Here is a 25,613-nt window from a genome sequence, read left to right as displayed (position 1 = left end):
ACACCAGTCAGGATGGGTGCTATCCAAAAGTCTACAAGCAATAAATGCTGGAGAGGGTGTGGAGAAAAGGGAACCCTCTTACACTGTTGGTGGGAATGCAAACTAGTACAGCCACTATGGAAAACAGTGTGGAGATTTCTTAAAAAACTGGAAATAGAACTACCATATGACCCAGCAATACCACTTCTGGGCATACACACTGAGGAATCCAGATCTGAAAGAGACACGTGCACCCCAATGTTCATCACAGCACTGTTTATAATAGCCAGGACACGGAAGCAACCTAGATGCCCATCAGCAGATGAATGGATAAGGAAGCTGTGGTACATATACACCATGGAATATTACTCAGCCGTTAAAAGGAATTCATTTGAATCAGTTCTAATGAGATGGATGAAACTGGAGCCCATTATACAGAGTGAAGTAAGCCAGAAAGATAAAGAACATTACAGCATACTAACACATATATATGGAATTTAGAAAGATGGTAATGATAACCCTATATGCAAAACAGAAAAAGAGACACAGACGTACAGAACAGAATTTTGGACTCTGTGGGAGAAGGTGAGGGTGGGATGTTTCGAAAGAACAGCATGTATGTTATCTATGGTGAATCAGATCACCAGCCCAGGTGGGATGCACGAGACAAGTGCTCGGGTCTGGTGCACTGGAAAGACCCAGAGGAATCGGGTGGAGAGGGAGGTGGGAGGGGGGATCAGGATGGGGAATACGTGTAACTCCATGGCTGATTCATGTCAATGTATGACAAAACCCACTGAAATGTTGTGAAGTAATTAGCCTCCAACTAATAAAAAAAAAAAAGAAAAAAAAAAAAAGAACGCATAGACAGAAAAACTCTAGAAGGCTACTAATCAAACACATAAAAATGATTTTTCCATGGGAAGATGAGATGAAGGAATATGTCAAGGTGAATTTTGTTTAATCGGTATTCATTTGGGTTTTTAAAAAAATAACATTTATTCATTTCATATAAATTAAAAAATAGATTTGAAAGGCTAGAAAAATCAAATTAACAGACACAAAGTTGGTATTTTTGCCACTGCTACCTAGTCACTGTCTGCAGAGGATGCGAAGAGACTTAATGGTGATATGGATGATATCATCAACTCAATGGACATGAATCTGAGCAAAATCCAGGAGATAGTGATGGACAGGGAAGGCCAGTGTGCTACAGTCCATGGGGTCACAAAGAGTTGGACATGACTGAGCGACTGAACAACAACAAATACTACCTGATGGCTGATTTGAAACCTGATAATTTTTTTAGCTGCTCAGTCATGTTTGACTCTTTGCAACCCCATGGGCTGTAGCCTGCCAGGCTCCTCTGTCCATGGAATTCTCCAGGCAAGAATTCTTTTAGAATATGAAAGGTCAGAATTTTTACTGGGGCAATTTTTCTCATAACCACTGCAAGGAATTTCTGACATGCAAGACTTGAGTTGAGCTCTGAAATGGGGATGAATTACAACAGAGGGTTTATCATCCAGTAAAACTGAGCATTTGGGACTTCCTTGGCAATTCAGTGGTTAAAACTCCATGCTTCCAATGCAGGTGGTACAGGTTCAATACTTAGTCAGGGAACTAAGATCCTACATGCCTCGAGGCACAGGCCAAAAAAAATTTTTTTAACTGAGCTTTTCATTCTACTAGCTACAAAACTGTAAGAGCCCAAAGTTTGTATGGTGGTTTGGGGGAGAATGATTGCAATATGAAATTAATGTTGGCACAAACCCTAAGGTATGTGAACCTTGTATTTTATTTGGAGAGTTTTTCTGTGACTGCTATGGTCCGAAGTAGTAAGAGGTGCTTTCCCATGTCTCTTCTCTGATATAATTTCTCCAACATCCTGGAAAGGTGAATGGTATCTGTATTTCATTGAGAAATAAATTGAGGCTCTGGGAGGTTAAGTTGGTTACCAGAGGTCCCACAAGGGGCAGAATCAGGATTCAAACCCACATCTGCCTGATCCCAAAGGTAAGCACCCACCCAGTTCTACCTGGGATGACTTCTTGTTTTTATTCCCTGCAAGTGTCTCCATCTTTCTGTTTCATGGGTTTCCTCATTCAGACTGAGTTTATTGAGAGCATGAACTACGACTTACTTAAGTTTGAATGCTCAAGGTCCTGATGAAACTAGCTTAAAATAACTATTTATATCTCAACCAATTTCTAAAATAAATTCTGATTTCTTAGAGCAAAGAAGAAACCATTTAAAGTTCTAAGGAAGACAGTAATTAGAAGCAGTAGGACTCTAGGAGGGATATAGTTAAGAAAAAAATCAGGCTGCTGGATACTTCATTAGTTTGAATGCGCTGAGAAGCAATTTACATTTCAGTTGGCAATTTGGGATGAGTTAGAGATAGGTATTTAGAAAACCAAGCAAATTATTATTATTAGCTTGGTTACCAAAGTTCTTGTGCAGGAACTTGATTACAAAAATTGAAATAAAGGTATATTATATACAACTCATCTGGGAATAATATTTACATAATAGTTAGGAATATTGAATACTGAATATTGATTTCACCAAAACTTGTGATATCGGTAGGTTGGAAGGCTAAGTGTGGGGTGGGGGCCATAGGAGAGGGAATCCCAGTCTTCCAGGGTGGCCAGTTGATGAAAAAAAATCAGAAATAGCAGTACAAGAATATTGTTTAGAAATAAGGAGGTAACGGGCAGAAGAAACAGCTCAAAGAACAGGAAGTGGGTGCTTCTAGGGAACTGGTTGGGGTGCGTTGGAGGAGAGCCAAAGGAACTGATATATTTCACTGTAAACTTTTCCATTATAAAACTTCTGACTTTCAAGGTACATACATATATTACTTTGATAGAGATAAAACTTAAATTATAAAGTGAGTGGTAGCTGGCACTGTCTTCAGGGTGTAACCCACATCCTGAGTTGAACCTTTAGACCATGGAACAGTTTCTGAAGTACTTGAGCATGAATTCCTACATGATTAGCCATGTGGAGCATCAAATAATTTTTGGTGACTAAACTGAAACAAAAATAAGTGTTTGGGGTTACAGTACTGAGGTTATTAGTACTCTCGCCATACAGCACATCATGGAAAATAAAACAACACAAATCAAATATTACTTAAGCACATACTGCTACTCCAACTTTTTCTGTTTTTTGCTGCTGTCATTCAAGATGAAAATGTAAGCACAATTTTCATAAAAAGAACTCACCTATACTGAACACTCACTGTATCTGTGCCAGACCCTGAATAAACCACTTCCTGCCTTTAACCTTTGGATCACTGAACAGTTTCTGAAACGCTAAGCATGAATGACTGCACAACCTACCGCGACCAGCCAGAAATAGCTTAAGTGGGCTAATATTAAATACAACATTTACTTTTAGGGTTTTAGGAGTAAGTGACTGGGCAAAATCATACAAGAGAAACTAAAATGGAATAAAGTAAACCATCTTTTTAAAGCACCTGTTAATTTTCTACTGACTACCTCATCTTGCCTCTCCAACCTAGGATGACATTTTGAGTGATGTTTTAATATAAACTGCTAACCTTTACTGAGCATCTAGGATGTGTCTGGCACAGTGTTCAATGTTCAGATACTTCCACAAGAGCTGATGTTTCAGTTCTGGGGTCCTAAATCTATCCTTGAAGAATTTACAAAGTGTAAACAAGCTAATTTTTAACTAAATTTTTAGGCAGTGTGAAGGTAAAAAGCTATTGGAGGCTTACTTTCAGCCTTGCTTGGAAGTTAATGAATTATTTATGATGTATTTAACAGTATGTAGCCCTCTCCTGTACATCAAGTTAATATATGATGATGTTTTCATCAAATCTTCTATGTGGTCAAATGACCCACCAGTGTTGGACCACAAGAGTGTACAGCCTCATGTAGTAGAAAAATGAATAATTCTTTTGGAAGAGGCAGTGTCAAGTGGGGACAGCCTACCAGGGAATGGTTCCGTGACAGTTGATAAAGTGGTTGGGCACAGCCGACTACAGGACTGAGATGCTCCAGCAGTCCCAGTAGAAGCCAATCATCTATTGTGTATCTACAAGTTGCTCTGTATGGTGCTAGGGGCTTTATGCAGTGCCTCATTAATCATCACACTAGGAGGAACTGCAGCCTGGAGAAGGCCAGGATCACAGTTAGCAGATAATGACTAAGTCAGTACTGTAACCCAATTCTCTAAGCCTGTCCTGTATCAGCGATGCTCCCTGAGTCTGCAAGCTCTGAAGGGAAGTTATGCCCTGCTTGAGCTCCATGGGTGTTTTCTGAAATTATCTACTGGTTTAGCAGACTGATTGACATATTTTATGTGCAGCCTTTCACAATTTATTTCTGTTTTGCTCCATCTACATTTTTTATATACTTTGGTTTTTTGAAGATGTAGCCAGAATGAGATATCCAGGAGAAAGCTAGGTGTAGTGGGGAACAGTTTCAAGAGAGAGGACTGACGTAATTGTCCAGATATGGGTTTACCCCCAAATAAAGTTTTCTTTCGTAAAAGAAATAAAAAATCTTAATCTCCCAATTATAGAATGGATGATACCTCTGTGTATTTCCTTAAGCAAGTTTTCTTAGACACACAGAGGACACCTCATACTGGTGCAAAGCCCAAGGCTGTGGTTTAACATGTTTTTATGTTTGTTTTAGGGACAGTGGCAGCCATTATCTGCAACTTTCACAAGAGCTCAATGGGAAAGGAAAGGATGTATTAAAGTAATGCCTGCAGGCATGTTAAGAAGAGGAAGCCCTTATTTGAGATGCCCCAGGTGATATTGGGCTTCCCTCATAGCTCAGTTGGTAAAGAATCTGACTTCAATGCAGGACACCCCAGTTCTATTCCTGGGTTGGGAAGATCAGCTGGAGAAGGGATAGGCTCCCCACTCCAGTATTCTTGGTCTTCCCTTGTAGCTCAGTTGGTAAAGAATCCACCTGCAATGCAGGAGATCTGGGTTCAATCCCTGGGTTGGGAAGATCCCCTGGAGAAATGAAAGGCTACCCACTCCAGTATTCTGGCCTGGAGAATTCCATGGACTGTATAGTCCATGGGGTCGCAAAGAGTTGGACATGACTGATTTTCACTCATAGATGATACCGGTAACATGGAGAAGACATGCCTACTGAGCCCTGCTCAAATTTCTGGCCCACAGAATTATAACTGACAAAGGACTGTTGTTTTAAGCTACTAAGTTTTAGTATACTTTGTTACACAGCTATAGCTGACTGAGACAGAACTTTATTAGGAAGAGCCTAAGTTGGAAATAGTCATAGGCCAAGGTTGAATCCAAGCAACCTAAAGTCAAGAGACACAAAAGATCCACAGAGAAGTGGGTGAAAAGGTGAAGGAATGAGGCAAGTACAGGGGGAAACAAACTAGGGTAGGATGAAGTTAGTTCTGTTGCTGAGGGATAAATAAGATGGCCTGATCCTTAGAGGAGAACTTCCTACCACGTCTGCACATGGCAGAAGTTCAAAAAGTATTTGTTGAATAAACAAATGAATTCATGAGGCAGTCAGCATTCCCGTTCTACTTATCTCTATTCCATCAGAAAAATACATTCCTTTCAACTGGTTGAGAGGAATGTTCAGCTGGTTTCTTGTTTATCTATGAGCCATATGTGTCCCTAATAATACTCAATTTATTTGCTGTGTTTGCTCACTGCGATTCAAGTGGCTTTCCCCAGGCAAAATGTCAAGGGTTCCAGAATTCTTATACAGGGCATTCTGGGGAGGAGAAACTGGGTTGAAAGGGGACATGAAGAATTTTTTTAAATTGTATCACCTACATATGGTAAATAGACATATCTTAATTGTTCAACAATATAAAATGTGTATGTAATAACATACACATGTATACACCATACAATCACCACTCAGATCAATATCCAGAACATTTCTATCATTCCAAAGGTTTCCTCGTGTATTTTCTTAGGTACCACGAGGCAACCACTACTCTTGACTTATCATAGATTAACTAACCTGCTCTTGAATTTCATACATAAGGAAATATGCAGCATGTGTGTATTTGACTTTTTCTCCACACAATGTCAAAGATTTGTCCATGTTGTATCAGTAATTTGTTCTTTTTATTATGCAAATATATTAACACTTACATACATTGTTGATGAACATGTAGGTCATTTCCAGTTCGGGGCTATTACAAATAAGGTTGCCATGAACATTTTCATCCATGTCTTTTGTAGACATATGCTTTTATTTCTCTTGGGTGAATACCTAGTAATGAAATTACTGAATGATAGGGTTGAGCATATATTTAGCTTTAGTAGATAAAGTCCAACAGTTTTCAGAAGAGAATAAGATGATCTACTCTCACTCTGAAAATGAAAGGTGCTCTGTATCCTTTTCAGCACTTAATATGGTCAGACTTCTATGTCTTAGCTGTCTTGTCTGGTACATAATTGGTATCTCACTGAGGTTTTAATTTGCATTTCCCACATGAGTGATGAGGTTAAGCACTTTTTCAATGCTTATTTACCATTTGGAAGTCTCTTTATGAAGTGCCTGTTCAAGGCCTTTTTTTTTTTTTTTTTAAATTATTTTTGGCTGCACTGGGTCCTTGTTGCTGTGCTCAGGGTTTCTCTAGTTGCGGTGAGCTGGCACTACTCTCTGGTTGGGGTGCATGGGCTTCTCATTGCAATGGCTTCTCTTGTTGTGAAGCACAGGCTCTAGGGCACGCAAGCTTCAGTAGCTGTGGCTCACGGGCTCCAGAGCACAGGCTTAGTTGCCCCAAGGCATGTGGGGGTCCTCCCAAACCAGGGTAGAACTGGTATCCCCTGCATTGCAAGGCAGATTCTTAACCACTGGACCACCAGGGCAGCCCTACGAAGTGCCTGTTCAAGTTTTTTGCCCATTTTTTAATTGAGTTGTTTGTACTTTTTCTTATGTAGGTGTTCTTTTGTCAGATTGATGTGTTACAAATTTATTTTCCTAGTTTCTGGCTTGCCTCTTAATGAAATCTTTTGCTTGACATTAATATTTATTTTTAATCATCCAAGAGTTATTTTTTAAAAATATGATGTATACATAAACTACAATAATAATGAAAGGGATACATGCAAACCCACCCCAAATTTCAGATCTAGAACATGATTCCTACTTTGGAGCAGCTTACCCTTGAAGTCAACTACTCCCTCCCTGCCTCTCCCTCAGAGGTAATTCCTGCCTTGAATTTTGTGTTTATCACTCTCATACTTTTAAAAATAATGTTACCTAATACGGATATATCTCTAAGCAACCTGTTGCTCCACTTGCTTGCTTTTGAGATTTATAAAAACAGTCTCATACTGTGTGTCTTCTTAGGCTTTCTTTTTCTTTCCTCCTACTCACTTTATGTTTCCAAGATTCATCTTTATTTCTGCATATAGTTGTAGGTCATCCATTTTTCACAGCTGGATAACATTCTGCTACGTGATCTTTTTTCACAATTTATTTATGCATTATCTCACCCATGGAAATACAGGTTGTTCTCAGTACTTATTTCAAAGAATGCTGTTAGGATCCATCTTGCAAATATCTTCTTGTGCACCTGTTCAAGGGTTTCTCTAGGGTACATATAAAAGAGTGGAATATACAGCTCGTAGGATGTGGTCACATTCAGTTTTGCAAAACACTGTCAAATTGTTTTCCAAAGTGGTTGTACCAATTTATACTCCCACCTGCATTAAAGGTACTCCCATTGCTCCATACTTCCCCTAACACTGAAGTATTAAATTTTTTTTCTAATTTAATGGGTATAAAATGATATCTCATTGTCATCTTAACTTCCATTTTCTTCATTACTAATGAGCTGGAGCATATTTATGGACCACTGGTCTTTCGTCCATTTTGGGGTTATCTTTTCCTTATTTATTGTTATAATTATTTATTCTCAATAGTATTCCTTTGTTTGTTAGATATGTTATGAAAATGTTCCCGCAGCCTGTAGACTGACTCTTCACTTTCTTCACTGTCTTTTAACAAAAAGAAGTCCTTGATTTTAAAGTAGTTGCTTTATTAGTCTTTTTCATGATTAGAGTTTTTTCCTTTTGGTTGTACCACGTGCTTGCAGGATCTTAGTTTCCCAACTGGGGACAGAACAAGGGGCTGCAGCCGTTGAAAGCACTGAGTCCTAACCACTGGACAGCCAGGGAGCTCCCAGAATTCTAAAATGTTATTTAGTAAACAATTCTCTACTCAAATTGATAAAAACATTCATCTGTATTACCTTCTAAAAGTATTAAACTTTGCTTTCATATTTTAAGTGTTTGATTTGGAAGTGTTTGATTCTGTGCTTCAAATGTCAACTTCATTTTTTTTCCATATGAATAACCAATTGTCCTAGCTTGACAGGTCTTCCTTCTCTATTGGGTCTTTGTAGTAGGCTGAATAATGGTTCCTCAAAGACGTCCACTTCCTAATTCTTGGAACCTGAGAATGTGGTATCTTTTATGGCATAAGGGAATTTGCAAGTGCTGATTAAGGATCTTAAGAATGGGAGATTATCTTGGATTATGTGGGTGAATCCAATGCAATCAGAAGGATCTTCGTAAGAGGGGGGAATAGACATATAGTCAGAGAAATACTAGGACAGATGCAGAGGTCTGTAGGCAGTCTTCAGAAAGTGGAAAAGGACTAACAGCACATTCTTATCTAGAACTTCTAAAAGGAACAAAACCCCGTGGACACACTTTAGAATTCTGACCTCCGGAGCTATGTGATAATCAATCTGTGTTGCTTTAAGCCACATAGCCTTTGCTAATTTGTTGCAGCAGCCAATGGGAACTAATATAGTTTTCCTCATCACCTTTGTCATATATCAAGGTTTCATATTATTCTGAGGCTTTCTAGGCTCTCTAGTCTGCTCCACTGAAAGTGAAAGTGAAGTAGCTGTCATGTCCGACCCTGTGGACTGCAGCCTAGCAGGCTCCTCCATCCATGGGATTCTCCAGGCAAGAGTACTGAAGTGGATTGCCGTGCCCTCCTCCAGGGGATCGTTGTGACCCAGGGATTAAACCCCCATCCCTTACATCTCGGGCACTGGCAAGTGGGTTCTTTACCACTAGCGCCACCTGTTAATTACAGTAGCTTAACTATTTATCCTGGTAAAGTACCCTCCTCCTTCATCCTCCTCCTCCCTATGTCTTGGCTACTTACTCTTCTTAGGCCTTTGCTTTTCCAGATAAATTTCAGAATCTGCCTGTCACTTTCCTCACAGGACCCTAATGTGGTTTTGTTTAGAAATATATGTCCCCCTAGGGCTCTTGTGCTGGTGCCAAACCAGTCTTTAGGTTCACCCTTAGGTAAACTATCTTCCCCAGCTTCCAGACACATCAGTGTGCAGCCTAGCTCTGAAACTTCCCCCGCTCCCACCCGCCAACCGGCCATGGTGGCCCATCCCCTGTGGAGTCTGAACACCTCCCCACGGCATTCAAGGACCCCCGGCATTTCATCCCCTGCTCCAGCCCTTGCTTCCTCTGTTCTTACTTCAGATACTGGTGTGTCCTCCCCTCTCATCCGCAGACCCAGCACTGGAACTTCTGAGGGCTGCCGAGCAGGCTGACTCAACCTCTGCCCACAAGGCCCGCTCTAAACTGACAAGTAGCAGTAAGGAGGGTGGGAGATCGCCCTTGGCGGACTCCAAATCCAGGGCTCCAGTCCCTGCCTGCACCTCTGAGCGGATGGTGGAGGAAACCTCATCCCTGAGCCCAACCAGGTGGAAGTTCGCTCCACTTAGCTCCCATCACCCAGCAGGGGCACTGGAGGTCCCAGGAGGAGTACGCTGCCCAAGGACCACCTGGAGAGGAATCTGATACAGGCGGGTTCTAAGGGCTGTCTTAGGCTCCTGCGTCTGCCTGTCCTTGTCTGACCTCTCCCTGGGCTCTCACCAGCATGCCAAGCCCAGCGGGCGCGGGGCCAGGGTTTGCGGGCGTCACCACTGGGGTAAGTAGGTGTGCAGGGTGACACGCCCTGGCATAGGCACTGCCTCCGGAAACCTCTTCCTGCGTGCTCCTTCCCTGGCCACCACCTGGGCGCGCCTTAAGAGGCGGCTGGTGCCCAGATTCAAGCCCACTCCCAGCCTTCAGAGAAGGGATGGAGGGCCAATCTGCCTCACTCATTCCCCGCAGTCCCTAGGGAAGCCCATCGTCTCTGGATTGACTGCCCTGGATCAACTCCTTCTGGGCCTGGAAGGAGTGATTTGGTGGGTGGGGAGGCTAACCCCAAACCAGTGCAAACAGCTCCAGAGCCCAAGTCAGGCTGGGGTCCACGTGAGCGGGGGCACTGGGCAAGTCCGCAATGTGGGCAACTGCAAGGGGACGCCCAGAGAGACACGGGAGTTGGCCATTAGGAGCCCCCGGGACAAGCCACGCGGAATGCGCCGCCTCCTCCCAGGTCCAGATTGTTGCCTGCGGCTCAGGGGACTGCAGGCCTCTACCCTTTTGCGTCGGGCTGCAGGCCGGGCCGGTTCTCCAATTGCTCAGGGCCATGCGCCAAGGCCTGCTGGTGTGACCCCGGGGCTTGCCAACCAACTGTGGGGCTCAGATCTCCAAAGCCCTCCTCCATGTCTCCTCTCCACTTCTGGGCTGGACTGGAGAGGCCTCTAGGCTCCGCAGGGGTCAGGTCCAAGAAATACAGTCTTTTCCTTGATTACAGCACCCCCTGCAGTGAGTTTCCAGCACGGTAGCCATTTCGCAACCTTGCCTTGGCTAGAGGTCCCTGGAGCCTTTTTTTTTCTTCTACCTGACAGACTTGGCTTCTGTGGGCGTATCCTCGGGTGATGGAGTTAGAAGTTCTTAGTCTGTATCAAATATCCAATATATAGAAAATGACACAAAAACAAATGTGAAGCTTAGTGAATTATTACAAAAAGAATAACCTTGTATGGTTCAGTATCTTCAAGTCAATGTGATATATACCACATTAACAAACTGAAGAATTAAAATCATATGTTCAACTCAGTAGATGCAGAAAAAACTTCTCGCAAAATTCAAAATACATTTATGATAAAAATTCTCCAGAAAGTAAGTATAAAGGGAACATACCTAAACACAATAAAGGCCACATATGATAAGCCCAAGCTAATATTGTATTCAACAGTTAAAAACTGAAAGCGTTTCCTTTAAGATCAGGAACAAGGCAAGGATGCTCACTCTTGCCACTATTATTCAACACAGTGTTGGAAATCCTAGCTACAGCAGTCAGACAAAAAACAAAACAAAACAAAAAAATAAAAGGAATCCAAAACGGAAAGGAAGAAGTAAATCTGTTACTGTTCACAGATGGTATGATACCATACATAGAAAATCATAAAGCCATCATCAAAAAACTACTACAGATTATCAATCAATTCAGTAAAGTTGCAAGATACAAAATTAACATACACAAATCTGTGACATTTCTATACACTAAGAACTATCAGAAAGAGAAATTAAGAAAACAATCACAGTTGCTATCACATCAAAAAGAACAAGACACTGATGAAAGAAACTGAAGATCATATCAAAAGATGGAGAGAGATACTGTGTTCATGGATTGGAAGGATTAATGTTGTTACAATGACCATTCTACCAAGGCAAACTACAGGTTCTATCCAATCCATGTCAAAACACCAACAGCATTTTTCAGAGAACTAGAACAAATATTTCTAAAATTTGTATGGAAACAAAGACTCCAACTAACCAAAGCAACCTTAAGAGAAAAGAACAGATATGGAGGTATCATGCTCCTGGACTTTATACAACAAAACTACAGTAATCAAACCAGTGTGATGCTGTCACAAAAACAGACAAACAGATCAATAGAAAAAGAACAGAGTGTCCTCAGAAATAAAACCCATAAATAAATGGTCAGTTAATCTACAACAAAAGAGGCAAGAATATACAATGGGGAAAAGAGAGGGCTCTTCATAAATGTGCTGGGAAAAACTGGACAGCTACATGTAAAAGAATGATTAGAACATTTTCTCACACTATATAAAAAAATAAACTCAATGTGAATTAAAGACCTAATTGTTAGACCAGAAACCATAAAACTTCTAGAAGAAAGCAAACAGAACACATAAATTTGACATAAATTGTAGCAATTTTAAAATAATTTCTCTCCTAAGAGGAGGGAAGTACAACAAAAAATAAACAAATGGGAGCTACTTAAACTTAAAAGCTTTTGCACAGCCAAGGAAACCACCTACAAAACAAAAAGACAAACTACTGAACTGGAGAAAATATTTGCAAACAATATGATCGATAAGGGGTTAATATCCAAAATACATAAACAGCTCATACAAGTCAACATCAAGAACCCAAACAACCTGATTAAAAATATGCATAAGACCTGAATAGATATCTTCCCAAAGAGACACACAGATGGCCAACAGGCACATGAAAAGATGCTCAACAATATATCAAAGAAACGCAAATCAAAACCACAATGAGATATTACCTCCCACCTGCAAGAATGATTATCATCAAAAAGACAACAAATAACAAATGTCCTTGAAGATATGGGGAAAAAGAAACTCTTGTAGAATACAAAAATATCAACTTGAAAAGATATATGCACTCCAGTGTTCATAGCAGCATTATTTACAATAGCCAAGCTATGGAGGCAATTTAAGTGTCCAGCAACAGATAAATAAATAAAATATATATGTAAACTACATATGTGTGTATGTATGTATGTATATATACGTGTGTGTGTGTGTGTTAGTTTCTCAGTCATGTCTGACTTTTTGCGACCTCGTGGATAGTAGCCTGCCAGGCTCCTCTGTCCATGGGATTCTCTAGGCAAGAATACTGGAATAGGTAGCCATACTTTCTCCAGGAGCTCTTTCCCACTCAGGGATTGAACCCAGGTTTCCTGCATTGCAGACAGATTCTTTACTATCTGAGCCATTTTAAAATTCTTTTAAGAAAGTGGTCTGTTCAAAGTTTTGGTTCTTTTTCAATTTTAGTAACTTTTGTTTTCCAGAAAATTATTCAGGAAGCCTGGGCTTCCCTTGTGACTCAGCTGGTAAAGAATCTGTCTGCAATGCCAGAGGCCTGGGTTTGATCCCTGGGTTGGGAAGATCCCCTGCAGAAGGGAAAGACTACTCAGTCTAGTATTCTGCCCTGGAGAAAATCACAGACTCTATAAGTCCATGGGGTCGCAAAGAGTGACTTTCTCTTTCATTCATGAAGCCTAATGTGTCATGTCAATGACATAGGTATCAAGTTGTTCATTATCTTATTTATGATTATTTTTTTGTACAGTATTTGTCTTACTCCTAGTAAACTATTTTTTTTAAATTGACTTGACAGGGTTCATCTATTTCCAAATAGAAACATTACTTTCCTTTTCCAAAAACCAGGATTTAGTTGTATCCATCAAGCATAATGTATGCTTTCCAACTGTTTTCAGTTGGAAAGGTTGTTTTCAGTTCAGTTCAGTCGCTCAGTTGTGTCCAACTCTTTGCGACCCCATGGATTGCAGCACGCCAGGCCTCCCCGTCCATCGCCAACTCCCGGAGTTTATTCAAACTCATGTCCATTGAGTCGGTGATGCCATCCAACCATCTCATCCTCTGAGTTGGTGATGCCATCCAATCATCTCATTCTCTGTTGACCCCTTCTCCTCCTGCCTTCAATCTTACCCAGGACCAGGGTCTTTTCAAATAAGTCAGTTCTTCACATCAGGTGGCCAACGTACTTCAGCTTCAGCATCAGTCCTTCCAATGAATATTCAGGACTGATTTCCTTTAGGATGGACTGGTTGGATCTCCTTGCTGTCCAAGGGACTCTCAAGAGTCTTCTCCAACATCACAGTTCAAAAGTATCAATTCTTCGGTGTTCAGTTTTCTTTATAGCCCAACTCTCACATCCATACGTGACTTCTGGAAAAACCATAGCTTTGACTAGGCAGACCTTTGTTGACAAAGAAATGTCTCTGCTTTTTAATATGCTGTTTAAGTTGGCCATAACTTTTCTTCCAAGGAGCAAAGGTTGTTTTAGGTTTTCCATATTAAATTCCTCCTCCCTAAATGTTTAAATTTTTGTCTTCAACTCCTAGGTTGAATGCATGCTTTATGTAATTTCAATCTTGCTAAATAAAGAAAAAGTGCAAGTTTTTACTAAAAAAAAAAAAAAAAAAAATGAAGCACAGCTGCCCTAAAAGAAAAAAGACACCAGAAACAAGGCAATAGTGAGAGACAGGTGGAAGAATATATTTTCAACATAAATAAAACAAAGAGCTAAAATCAATAACATACAAAGAATACCACAAATTAAGGGAAAAAAATAGAAAAACTGACAAAGGGATAACAAAAACTCACACCTGAGGAACTGCAAAGCTCACTAAATCTCAAAAGATATCCTTGACCTTACCAATTCGTAAGAAAAGGAGCATTTTAGTGAGTTCCAACCACACAAGTACTTTTGTATAAATATTAAAAATTTGTAGCATGCTTTACCTGGCATTAAATGCATCTCTTTGACAATAGAAACCAGCAAACCTTCAAGATGAAATCCTGAGCACATATCTCAATAAAAAAGAACACCCTTGTAACTATCACCCAGACCAAGAAATCGTACTTTTCCACCCACCCCAGAACACCCTCCCTGTACCAACTACCTCCCTATTTTCAAAAATATTCTCTATCCTGATTTTTATACTCATTATTTTCCTTGAGTTTATAGTTTTTATCAACAAATCATGCTCTCTAGACCAATAGCTTAGACTTGCCCATTTTGTTGATGTCTTTTAAATCTCTTTTAGTCTGTAAGTTCCTCCTCCAACCCTTTCTCTTTCTTTACACTGTATCCATGGAAAAACCTGAGCCCTTCCCCCTACGGAATTTTTCAGTATGATTTTACAGACTGTATTCTAAGATGCAGTTCAACACATCCCTCTGTTCTCTATGTTTCCCGCAACTTTTCAAGTGTATTCAGAGGCTTGATCAAGCTCAGAATCAAGGTTTTTGATGACACTTTAGGTATTGATGTGCTCTTTTATCAAGGGGCACATATTTCAAGGTGTCTTTTTTTTTTTTTTTTTTTTAAGATACTGCCAGAGATGATGTCCAATACTTACATTCATTAATCCACTTGGGGTGAAAAATGATAGTCTAATTACATCATTTTTTTCATTTATCACCTGGATTAATTTTATAAAGACATACTTCTCTTTATCTACTATTTGGTCACCTGGTAGAACAGCTTACAGAGGAAGGGCAGGATAGATGTTTCCTACTTTTCCTTTATCCATTATCAAGAGAATGACTTGCTACCCTGTCATCCTTCAAAGATGATAAATTAATTAAAAATGATAAAGTCAAGGATTAAAACATATATGATGGATTTTAATACATTACAGTTATTACATATATTGATATTCAAACTGTCCCATCTTTCACCAGTTGGAACCTCTTCATGTTACTCTTAAGTCATTCTGAACTGACCCTAATAGTCTGAATGCTTTTTGATATCTGGTTTAGCCAGATGTTTTAAGTTCATCTTGTATATTTCCTGCCCAGGACTAGAATCAGTAATTTTGCCAAGAAGCCTTGGTTACTTTTAGTGGAAAATAATACTGAATATTAAATACTGAACACTGAAAGGTTAGGGGTGCTCCTTGCCTCTAGTTTGGCCATTGTTTCTAGGTCTTTTCAGGGGGAGAGCTAGATATTACACATAGGATAAAACACTCTAATAGTTTATAAAGATACATCCAATTCAAATTGAGAACTGTAAGATTTTTACTTTATCTCTTTTGTGACATCTATATCTCCTTTCTTCCACACTGTGTTCTCAAGGACACAGGGAATAACTGAATTAGAATACCCAATCAGTCATTTTTTTCCTCTCAACTGATGCACACATAAGTTCAGATTAACAACATCTATAATGCCATTAAAAACACTGATGATTTGCTGTATGTCTCAGGAAACTCAAACAGGGTCTCTGTATCAAACTAGAGGGGTAAGATGGGAGGGAGGTTCAAAAGGGAGGGGATATATGTATACCTATAGCTGATTCATGTTGAGGTTTGACAGAAAACAACAAAATTCTGTAAAGCTATTATCCTTCAATTAAAAAATAAATAAGTAAAACTATGCAACCAAAAGAAAAAAAAAGTCAACACTGATGAAAGAAATTGAAGACAGGACTAAATGGGAATATATTCCATCCTCATAAATTGGAAGAATTAGGTAAAATATCCAAGCTACCCAAAGCAATTTACAGACTGAATGCAATCCTTGTCAAAATTCCAATGGCATTTTTCACAGAAATTGAACAAACAATCCTAAAATTGGCATGGAAACACAAAAGACACTCAATAACCAAAGCAATCTTGAACAAGAAGGATAAATAGGGAGGCACTTCCTAATTTCAAACTATATTACAAAACTATAAATATGAAAACAGTATGATACTGTCATAAAAACAAACACACCAGTGAATGGAACAGAGAGCCTATAAATAAATTCATGCATATATGGTCAGTTAATTTATGACAAACAGTGAAGAATACAGCATGGGGAAAGGACAGTCTCTTCAGGAAGTGGTAATGGGGAAACTGGACATCCACATGTAAAAGAATGAAGCTGGACGACTGTCTTACACCATACACAAGAGTTAACTCAAAATGGATTAAAGTCTTGAATGTAAGACCTAAAACTATAAAACTCCTAGAAAAAAAACAGATAGTAAGCCCCTTGACCTCAGTCTTGGTGATGATTTTTTGGGTCTTACTCCAAAATGAAAGGAAACAAAAGCAAAAATAAACAAATGCGACTATATCAAACTACAAAGTTTCTGCATAGCAAAGGAAACAATCAATAATACAAAAAGGCCCCCTTGGAATGGGAGAAAAAATTTGCAAATCATGTATCTGATAAGTGGCTAATAGACAAAACATATAAAGAACTCATACAACTCAATAGCATACAAACAAATGAACACTCCAATTAAAAAATGGGCAGAGGGTCTGAATAAATATTTTTATGAAGAAGATATCCATATGGTCAAAAGGTACATGAAAGCATGCTCAACATCACTAATCATCTGGGAAATGCTAATCAAAGCCATAATGAGACACCAATTCACACCTATCAGAAAGGTTATTATCAAAAAGGACAACAAATAACAACTGTTGGAAAGAATGTTGAGACAAAGGAACCCTTGTGCATTGTTGATGGGAATGTAAATTGGTGCAGCCACTATGGAAAACAGTATGGAGTTTACCCAGAAAATTAAAAACAGAACTACCACAAGACATAGCAATTCCACTTCTGGTATTTATCTGAAGAAAAGGAAAACATTAACTTAGAAAAGATATAAGCACACCTATGCTCACTGCAGCATTATTTGCAATAGCCAAGCTATGGAACCAATCCAAGTGTCCAATGAGAGATGAATGGATAAAGAAATTTTGATATAGGTATACAATTAAATATTACTCAGCCAAATGAAAGAATGAAATCACACCATGTGACAACATGGAAGGACCTTGAGGGCATTATGCTAAGTGAAATAACTCAGAGAAAGGTAAATACTGCATAATCTCACTTATATGTGAAATCTTAAAAACAAAACAACATCCCTCCCCCCTCCAAAAAAAAAAACAAAAAACCCCAACAACAACAAAAACCAAGCTCAGAGATACAGAGAACAGATTGGTGTTGCCAGAGACAGGAGGTGAAATGCCAAAATGAGTGAAGGCAAAAAGGTACTAACATAGTTTTAATATAAATAAATCATGGAGATGTAAGACAGTATGGTGACTATAGTCAATAATACTATGTTGCATATTTGAAAGTTGCTAAGAGACCTTAAAAGTTCTCACAAGAGAAAAGTTTTCATACCCAGGCATGGTGACAGATCTATCTAGACTTACTGTGGTGATTATTTCACAATATATGCAAGTAACAAAATATTATGTTGTACATCTAAAACTAATCATGTTAGAAGTCAACTTACCTCAAAAAACCCATTGTGATATCCTAGAAAAATTTATCAGAACTAGTCGTGGCTTCTGAAAACAGTGAACACTTTTTGCATGCTATTTCAATTCTTTCCTCCCTCTCCCTCATTATTCCTTTGTGCTATGGTTACATTCTCTGAACATGAAGCCATTATGAAATGCTGGTACCTGGACCCTCAACCTAAGCACTTGCATCTGGACAAACATCTTCTGGAGCAACACAACACAAAAAAACCTCCAAGGGACTGAAATAGCTGCATTGACATGCAATTAGGAACAAGATACAAAAGGCCCCAGACCAACTGCCACTTCTGCAGTGTCAGGAGCAGAAGCAGGGACCTGCACATGATCCCGGCACACAGCACCACCAAGGCGGTGGACAGACTCCCGGAGCCAGACCTGTGGCCTGAGTCAACAATCCGCCCCCACCCTTGTCCCATTTAAGGAACCAGCCCACCCTCCTGTGAGAGTGAGCAAGGGCACGTGTTACTTGTATTTGCTCCCTTGTGCTGCAGCAAACTAAAATCCCTATAAAGCCTCCTCTGCATTTCTCCTACCCGGCATCTTATCAATTTCTGTTGATTAACAAGTCCAAGGACTTATCAGTTATCAGTTATCTTATCCAAGGACTTATCTTATCAGTTATATAGTATAATCTCTTTTGACTCTCATTCAATCTTAATTTACAAATACCTATATGTTTACTACATACACTAATCCTTACTGCAATGTCTCTTTAATTATTTTGGTTTTTGAAGCTGGTTCTTTCCTAGATTCCTCAAGGAGGGCTCTGGAACACTCTTTTGTAATAAAGACAGGGATCAGTATTACAGATTTCTCTTTTTGCCTCAAGACTCCAGGGTGGTTCAGCCTCAGACTGTTACTAATTCTGCCTTTATCTAAAAGTTTGATATGTGACTTATCAAGGATTTTGAGCATTAAATTTTTTTTTTAAAGTTGTTACATTAAAATCTCATTTACCTTGATATCTGAGTTGTTTGGTGTTCCTAAAATCCTGTGCAGGCTGCCAGTGCCTTTCCTGTCTCTCCCACTTCTAGCCCTGAGTAGGAGTTATGCTGTCCTTTACCTTTACTGCTCCTATCCTACTTAATTTTGATTCCACTTCTTTTTTTTTTCTCATATTGATTCCACTTCTTATAGCTGATGTCCCTTGTGGGAACCCAGTCCCAGTGGATTTCTGGCACCTGGTTTCCAAGATAGTACTAGTGGTAAAGAGCCCGCCTGCCAATGCAGGAGACTAAGAGACACGGGTTTGATCCCTGTGTTGGGAAGATCCCTTGGAGAAGCACATGGCAACCCACTCCAGTATTCTTGCCTGGAGAATCCTAAGGACAGAGAACCCTGGATGGTTATGGTCCAAGGGGTCGCAAAGAGTTGGACACGATTGAAGCGACTTAGCATGCGTGTGAAAATTCAAAGACTTTCATGCCTTACCTTAGACTCCGCTTCACTCAGTGTGGAGTTGGCCGAGTCCCGCTCCTGCTCAGCAGCAGGTCCTGGCCAGGCTCCCGCACTGCACAAGCTCCAGGCAGTGCGGTGGGTCGTTTAGTTCCTGCACGGCGCATGCCTCGGGCTGTCCGAGGAAGAACGCCGTGCCGGCTCCCGCCACTCCTGTACTGAGCATGCGCAGGCCTCTCAGGCGTCCGCTCTTGCTTGCTTCCACGTGCCCCACGCTCATGGTGATGCTGGGCAGGGTCATGGCTGTTGTCCACCCACTTGTATTTTGTGGTCCCAGGGGAATACCTTGTCATCTAGTCTTGTGAATATTGTCCATGGGTTTTGGTTTTAATATCTGACTGATCCATCTGTGTTTATGTGGAGATTCTGGGCGACAAAAGCTATATTTCCATGAACACTGCCATCTTTCCAGAATTTAAGAATATTTTAAAAGAAAACAATGGAAAACCATAAAATTTTTGTGTGTGTGTGTGTACAGAAAGCATTTCAAAAATACATTAAAAACCACAAAAGAGTACTGTTGGCTCAAGGTCTAGGTATGCTGTCTGCTAGCAAGGGAGATTGTAACTGTTAGGGAGGTGACAGCTCCTGGTCCCCGCAGGATGTAGACCAGGCAGTCTAAACACCCTTATGCTACAAACACCCAGATGTGTGAAGGCCTGGCCGACCTCAGAGGAGAGGATGGAAAAGGCCCTGGGAGTGAAGAGGGGAAGGGAAAACCAGGTGCAAGTTTGTGATCCAGCTGCCAGGGTGAGGTCCTGCCACTGGTCCACGGAACAAAGTGAGTGACTGAGCTTCACGGCTTTTTGATGAAAGAGGAGGCAAAGATCAGGAAGGGGAGGGGAGAGACGCCCCTTCTCCTAACATACACATATAAAGCCAAGTCTACTGGTGGATTGTGCCCCTAACAGAAGGTTGAGTAGATGAGGAAACTGTTATCTAGGTTCTGGGTGAGGAGGAAAGAGACGCCTCTGAGGGGATAGTCACTAGGCCTGTGCTGTGGACTGAATATTTATGTCCCCCAAATTCCTATGCTGACATCTTAACCCCTGAGGTGATGGTATTAGGAGGTGAGCCTTTGGGAGGTGATAGGGTCGGAAGGCAGAGGCGTCATGAAGGGATGAGTGTCCTTGTAAAAGAGGCCTGAGAGGGTCCTCTTGTCCCTTCTGGCAGGGGAGGACACACCAGAAGTTTGAACCCATGAACCAGAAAGTGGGCCTCACCAGACGGGGATCTCCAGGCACCTTGTCTTGGACTTTCCAGCATCTACAGCTGTGAGAAATAAATTTCTGTTGTTTATATGCCACCCAGTGTGTGGTTTGTTACTGCTGCCCAAACAGATTAAGACAGACTGTGATTCAGGCAGCCAGTGCCTGATTCTAAGTGCTATTGATATTAGTAAACAGAGGAAGGGGGTTGAGGTGGACAGTTTTAACCGGGGTGATAAGTGAAGTCTCTGTGTTGGGAGGAAAATGAAGGAAGTGATATTTAAGAAGAATTCTGTATGTTCATCTCCATAGGGTCTGAAAATACATTGGAGAAAATTTAATATCCTTTCCTGATTAAAAACCAAAAAATACACAAAAACAATAAAACCCCAAAATAATACTTTACAAAAATGCTGATAAGTAGAAATGTCCTGAACATGACCACACACACCCACACACACACACACACACACACACATATTCTAAAGCTAGCAAGGATCCACTATCAAAAAAATGTGCCCTGATCTCACCATGAACAAGAATCAGGAGATGCTACAAATGGGGGGATTAGAACCCCAAGAACTTCATGAAATAGAACAGTTGATAAAACTATAAAAAAAAAAAACTCGTGTATATTGGTTAAAGGCCTAAAAGATTATATTGGTACCATAACTAAATAAGACACTATGAAAAAATAAAAGGAAATTTAGAAAAATAAAACAAGATAAAAATAACTTCTAAAACAAACAAAAAGTGCCAGAGAACTTAGAGCTCTGTTGGATGGATCAGATAGCAGATTACCAGGGTTGAAGACAGAATTAGTGACCTAGGATACTGCAGAGACACAAAGTGATAGAAAATAAAGAGGGCGAGGGCAATGAGACACATGAAACACACACACACACACACACACACATACACACATATACACACACACATACTTATACACACACACATACATATACACACACACACACACACATACACAGAGAAAGAGAGTCTAATGCAAGCGGGACTGAAGGATGAGAAAGGGGAGGACTGGTGAAGGAACAGATTTTATATTTTTAGAATTTCTGGAAACATGAGTCTGCAGATCCCAGTCTTGTGCAGGAAACATAAAAATAAATTCGAGCCTTGCCCTACAGTAAGGGACTGTAGAAGATAGTTCAGTTCAGTTGCTCAGTCGTATCCGACTCTTTGCTACTCCGTGGATTGCAGCGCGTCGGGCTTCTCTGTCCATCACCAACTCCCAGAGTTTACTCAAACTCATGTCCATCGAGTTGGTGATGCCATCCAACCATCTCATCCTCTGTCGTACCCTTCTCCTCCTGCCCTCAATCTTCCCCAGCATCAGGGTCTTTTCAAATGAGTCAGCTCTTGGCATCAGGTGGCCAGAATATTGGAGTTTCAGCTTCAGCATCAGTCCTTCCAATCAACACCCAGAACTGATCTCCTTTAGGATGGACTGGTTGGATCTCCTTGCAGTCCAAGGGACTCTCAAGAGTCTTTTCCAATACCACAGTTCCAAAGCATCAATTCTTCAGCACTCAGCTTTCTTTATAGTCCAACTCTCACATCCATACATGACCACTGGAAAAACCATAGCCTTGACTAGAAGGACCTTTGTTGGCAAAGTAATATCTCTGCTTTTTAATATGCTGCCTAGGTTGGTCATAGCTTTCTTTCCAAGGAGTAAGCGTCTTTTAATTTTATGGCTGCAGTCACCATCTGCAGTGATTTTGGAGCCCCCAAAAATAAAGTCTGCTACTGTTTCCCCATCTATTTGCCCTGAAGTGATGGGACCAGATGCCATAATCTTAGTTTTCTGAATGTTGAGCTTTAAGCCAAATTTTTCACTCTCCTCTTTCACTTTCATCAAGAGGCTCTTTAGTTTTTCTTCACTTTCTGCCATAAGGGTGGTGTCATCTGCATATCTGAGGTTATTGATATTTCTCCTGACAATCTTGATTCCAGCTTGTGGTTCATCCAGTCTGGCATTTTGCATGATGTACTCTGCATATAAATTAAAAAAGCAGAGTGACAATGTACAGCCTTGACGTACTCCTTTCCTGATTTAATTGAAGACAGTCAATTAAATCAATTAAAGACAACTGAGGGCTTCATTACAGAGGAAGGAAGTCAGACGACAGTAAAAGCAAATAGCAGACCTGCTGGCAGTCACAATTCAGGGCAGGACACAAGGAATGACATCTTCAGATGCTAAGGGAAACATCACAAAAATGTCTGTGTAGATTTCATTCTAAACTCTCATTCAAGAATAAAAGCATAATACGAACTTTTTCAGATAAAAAAGATTATGAGAGTTTGTATCTCTCAGGCTTTCACTGAGAGTGAGGAGGGTGTATTTAAGGAAGAAGTGAATGAATCCCAGAAGGGAGGAATGGAGCGTGAGAGACACAGAGGCATGAAATGGGTGAATGCTGGTCTAAGTCAGACAGTCATTGACTGTGTAAAACAGCCATCAGGAATTAGACATAAACCCCTGTGATTCAGTGTTGAATCCTGGCAACTGTCTGCCACCAGGGTTCAGACAGCCTGAGCTGAGGCTGGGAGTACACATATATTTATTTAGACATTAATCACTTGAATCTATTTATATAATAAGAATTAGAATAATGAACAAGTGAAATTTATTCCTGGAATGAGAGGATGCATCAACCTAGGAAAACGCATTGGTGTAATACATCATATTAATGGAATGAAGGAAAAAAAAATCAGGATCGCCACAATTAATGCTGAGAAAGCAATTGAAATTAAAGAATACTTTCATGATTAAAAAAAGAACACTCAACACATTAGGTTTGAAGGTAATCACCACAATGTAATTAATGCCATGTATATAATATGCACAGTCAACCTCACAGTCAGCGGTGAAAGACTGAAAACTTTTCTTTTGAGACCAGGAAACATGTAAGCATGCTGTGTTTTACCACTTTTAAGCAACATAAAAGTGGTAGTTTTAGCCACTGCAGTTAGGAAACACATCAATAACAGAATCAATGAATAAATCACTTACATTCAAATTTTAAAAGTAGTATAATTATCTCTGTTCACACATGACATGATCTCCTATTTAGAAATCATAAGGATGCCACAAAAATAATGTCATAAATAATAATTCAGCAAATAATATGAAAGTCAACACTGGATATCATTTGAATTTCTGTATACAAATATGATAAACTTGAAAAGGAAATTAAGACAATTTTATTTACAAATATGTCAGAAAGAATAAACTACTTAGTAATTAACTTAACCAAGGAGGTGAGGACTACAAAACAAACTTGCCAAACTTGCTAAGAGATTATATGAGATCAATCTCATTTTCGTGGTTTAGACAATTTACTGCTAAGATCTCAATACTACCCATTGTAATTTACAATTCGATCCAATCCCTTCAAAACTCCATCCTAAATCAAAAAGCCTAGCCTAAAATACTTTACGCCTAATAGACCCCCAAATAGTCACATAATTTTAAGCAAGAAAAATCATGTTGGGAGGACGCACACTTCCTGGTTTCAAAACATTGCACAGCTACAATAATCAAAATAGTTTGGTACTGGCATAAAGACAGAATTATCGCTCAGTGGAATAGAATTCAGAACCCAGAAACAAGACTTCATGTAGGTGGTCAATGATTTTAGACAAGAGTGGCAGATAATTGGGGGAAAGACAGAATGGTCCACAAAACGTGCTGGGGGAACATAACATCCACGTTGAGAGGAATGAGGCTGGACCTCTGCAAATACTGTTTACAAACGTTAACGCAAAGAACTGAAAATATATAACCTTCTCTCTCTCCCCAAATTATTATAACCATTGTTCATGATTCTGGCCCTGATGCTCCTTCATAATATATAGGATTTTAGCAAAGTTCCTGGGGGTGGGAGCAGACTCAGTGTTTTGGGAACAGGAGACAGTGTGGACCTGACCTTGGCTGTGCTGAGCAGGAGATCTTCCCCTTTACCAACTCCCACTGAGACCTACTAACAAAAGGGCCTCCATTTTGTCTCCTAGGGCATCAGGGACATTCCCACTATCTTATGAGCAGACCACTTGTCACCCAAGGATTCACATCACAAAGAAGGAGCAACGTGATTGAAAAATACCTCTAATACATCACTTAGTTTGTCAATAGATGTTTTATACACATAGATGGGGGTGTGGTTTGGACGCACCGTTTTATTTATTTATTTTTAACAGCTCAGCTTTTTTTTTGAATGTGTTACTTTTAAAGAGGTTTAGTCAAAAAGACCAAAGCTCATGTCATCATCAGACTCTTCAGATTCTTCTTTCTTTGCTTCTACTTTCTTCTCAGCTGGGGCAGGACCTCCTGCGGGGGCAGGTCCACCAGCCCCCACATTGCAGATGAGGCTCCCGATGTTGATATTGGCCAAAGCCTTTGCAAACAAACCTGGCCAGAAAGGCTCAACATTTACACCGGCTGCTTTAATGAGGGCATTGATCTTATCCTCCGTGACCGTCACCTCATCGTCGTGCAGAATGAGGGCAGAGTAGATGCAAGCGAGCTCCGAGACGGAGGCCATGGTGCGGGCGAGTGCTAGGTGGGGGGGCTGCCGGGCGCGGTGCTAGTCGCCGGATGAAGTGAGGGCCTCACCCCAAAACGGCCTTAGCTTCCTCGGAAGAACCGAGCACCTTAGCGGCAGCGGAGGAAAGACGGGACACAGAGTTTTAAATGCCCACAATGTTATCATAAGGAACAACGTCCAGTCAGTGGCTCTACTTATAGTTATTACTTGTAGTGGATTTTCACGAGTTTCCAAAGGAGACTGGAGAAGAAAAGCAAGTAAATATAAGAAATCCTGTCAGTTTATAAAACATGTTCTGAGGAAGGCTAGCTTGAAAAGGATCCCTTTTGGAATAGAGCCGTGTGTTGGTCATAAGCAGCTACACACTGCCCTCTGATGGCCATGTGAGATATGGCATGAGC

At 40.4% G+C, this 25,613-nt stretch overlaps 1 protein-coding gene across 2 annotated transcripts; it reads right to left on the bottom strand.

Annotated features, from left to right (window-relative positions):
* Nucleotides 1-24,903: 24,903 nt before the first annotated feature.
* LOC136158157 (large ribosomal subunit protein P1-like) lies at nt 24,904-25,334 on the bottom strand. Of its 2 annotated transcripts, XM_065919923.1 has the most exons (2): nt 25,139-25,334; nt 24,904-25,063 (listed from the first exon to the last, which is right to left on the bottom strand). In XM_065919923.1, the coding sequence occupies exons 1-2, from the start codon at nt 25,207-25,209 to the stop codon at nt 24,904-24,906; spliced, it is 231 nt and encodes a 76-aa protein (XP_065775995.1). In that variant the 5' UTR covers nt 25,210-25,334. The 2 variants fall into 2 exon arrangements, with proteins under 2 accessions (XP_065775995.1, XP_065775994.1); XM_065919922.1 differs by having other exon boundaries at nt 24,904-25,286.
* Nucleotides 25,335-25,613: the final 279 nt, after the last annotated feature.

The sequence above is a fragment of the Muntiacus reevesi genome, chromosome 2 (assembly GCF_963930625.1).
Source record: "Muntiacus reevesi chromosome 2, mMunRee1.1, whole genome shotgun sequence".
Classification (NCBI taxonomy): domain Eukaryota; kingdom Metazoa; phylum Chordata; class Mammalia; order Artiodactyla; family Cervidae; genus Muntiacus; species Muntiacus reevesi.
Note: the sequence above shows the minus strand (reverse complement) of the source record. Positions and strands in the feature narration are given on the sequence as shown.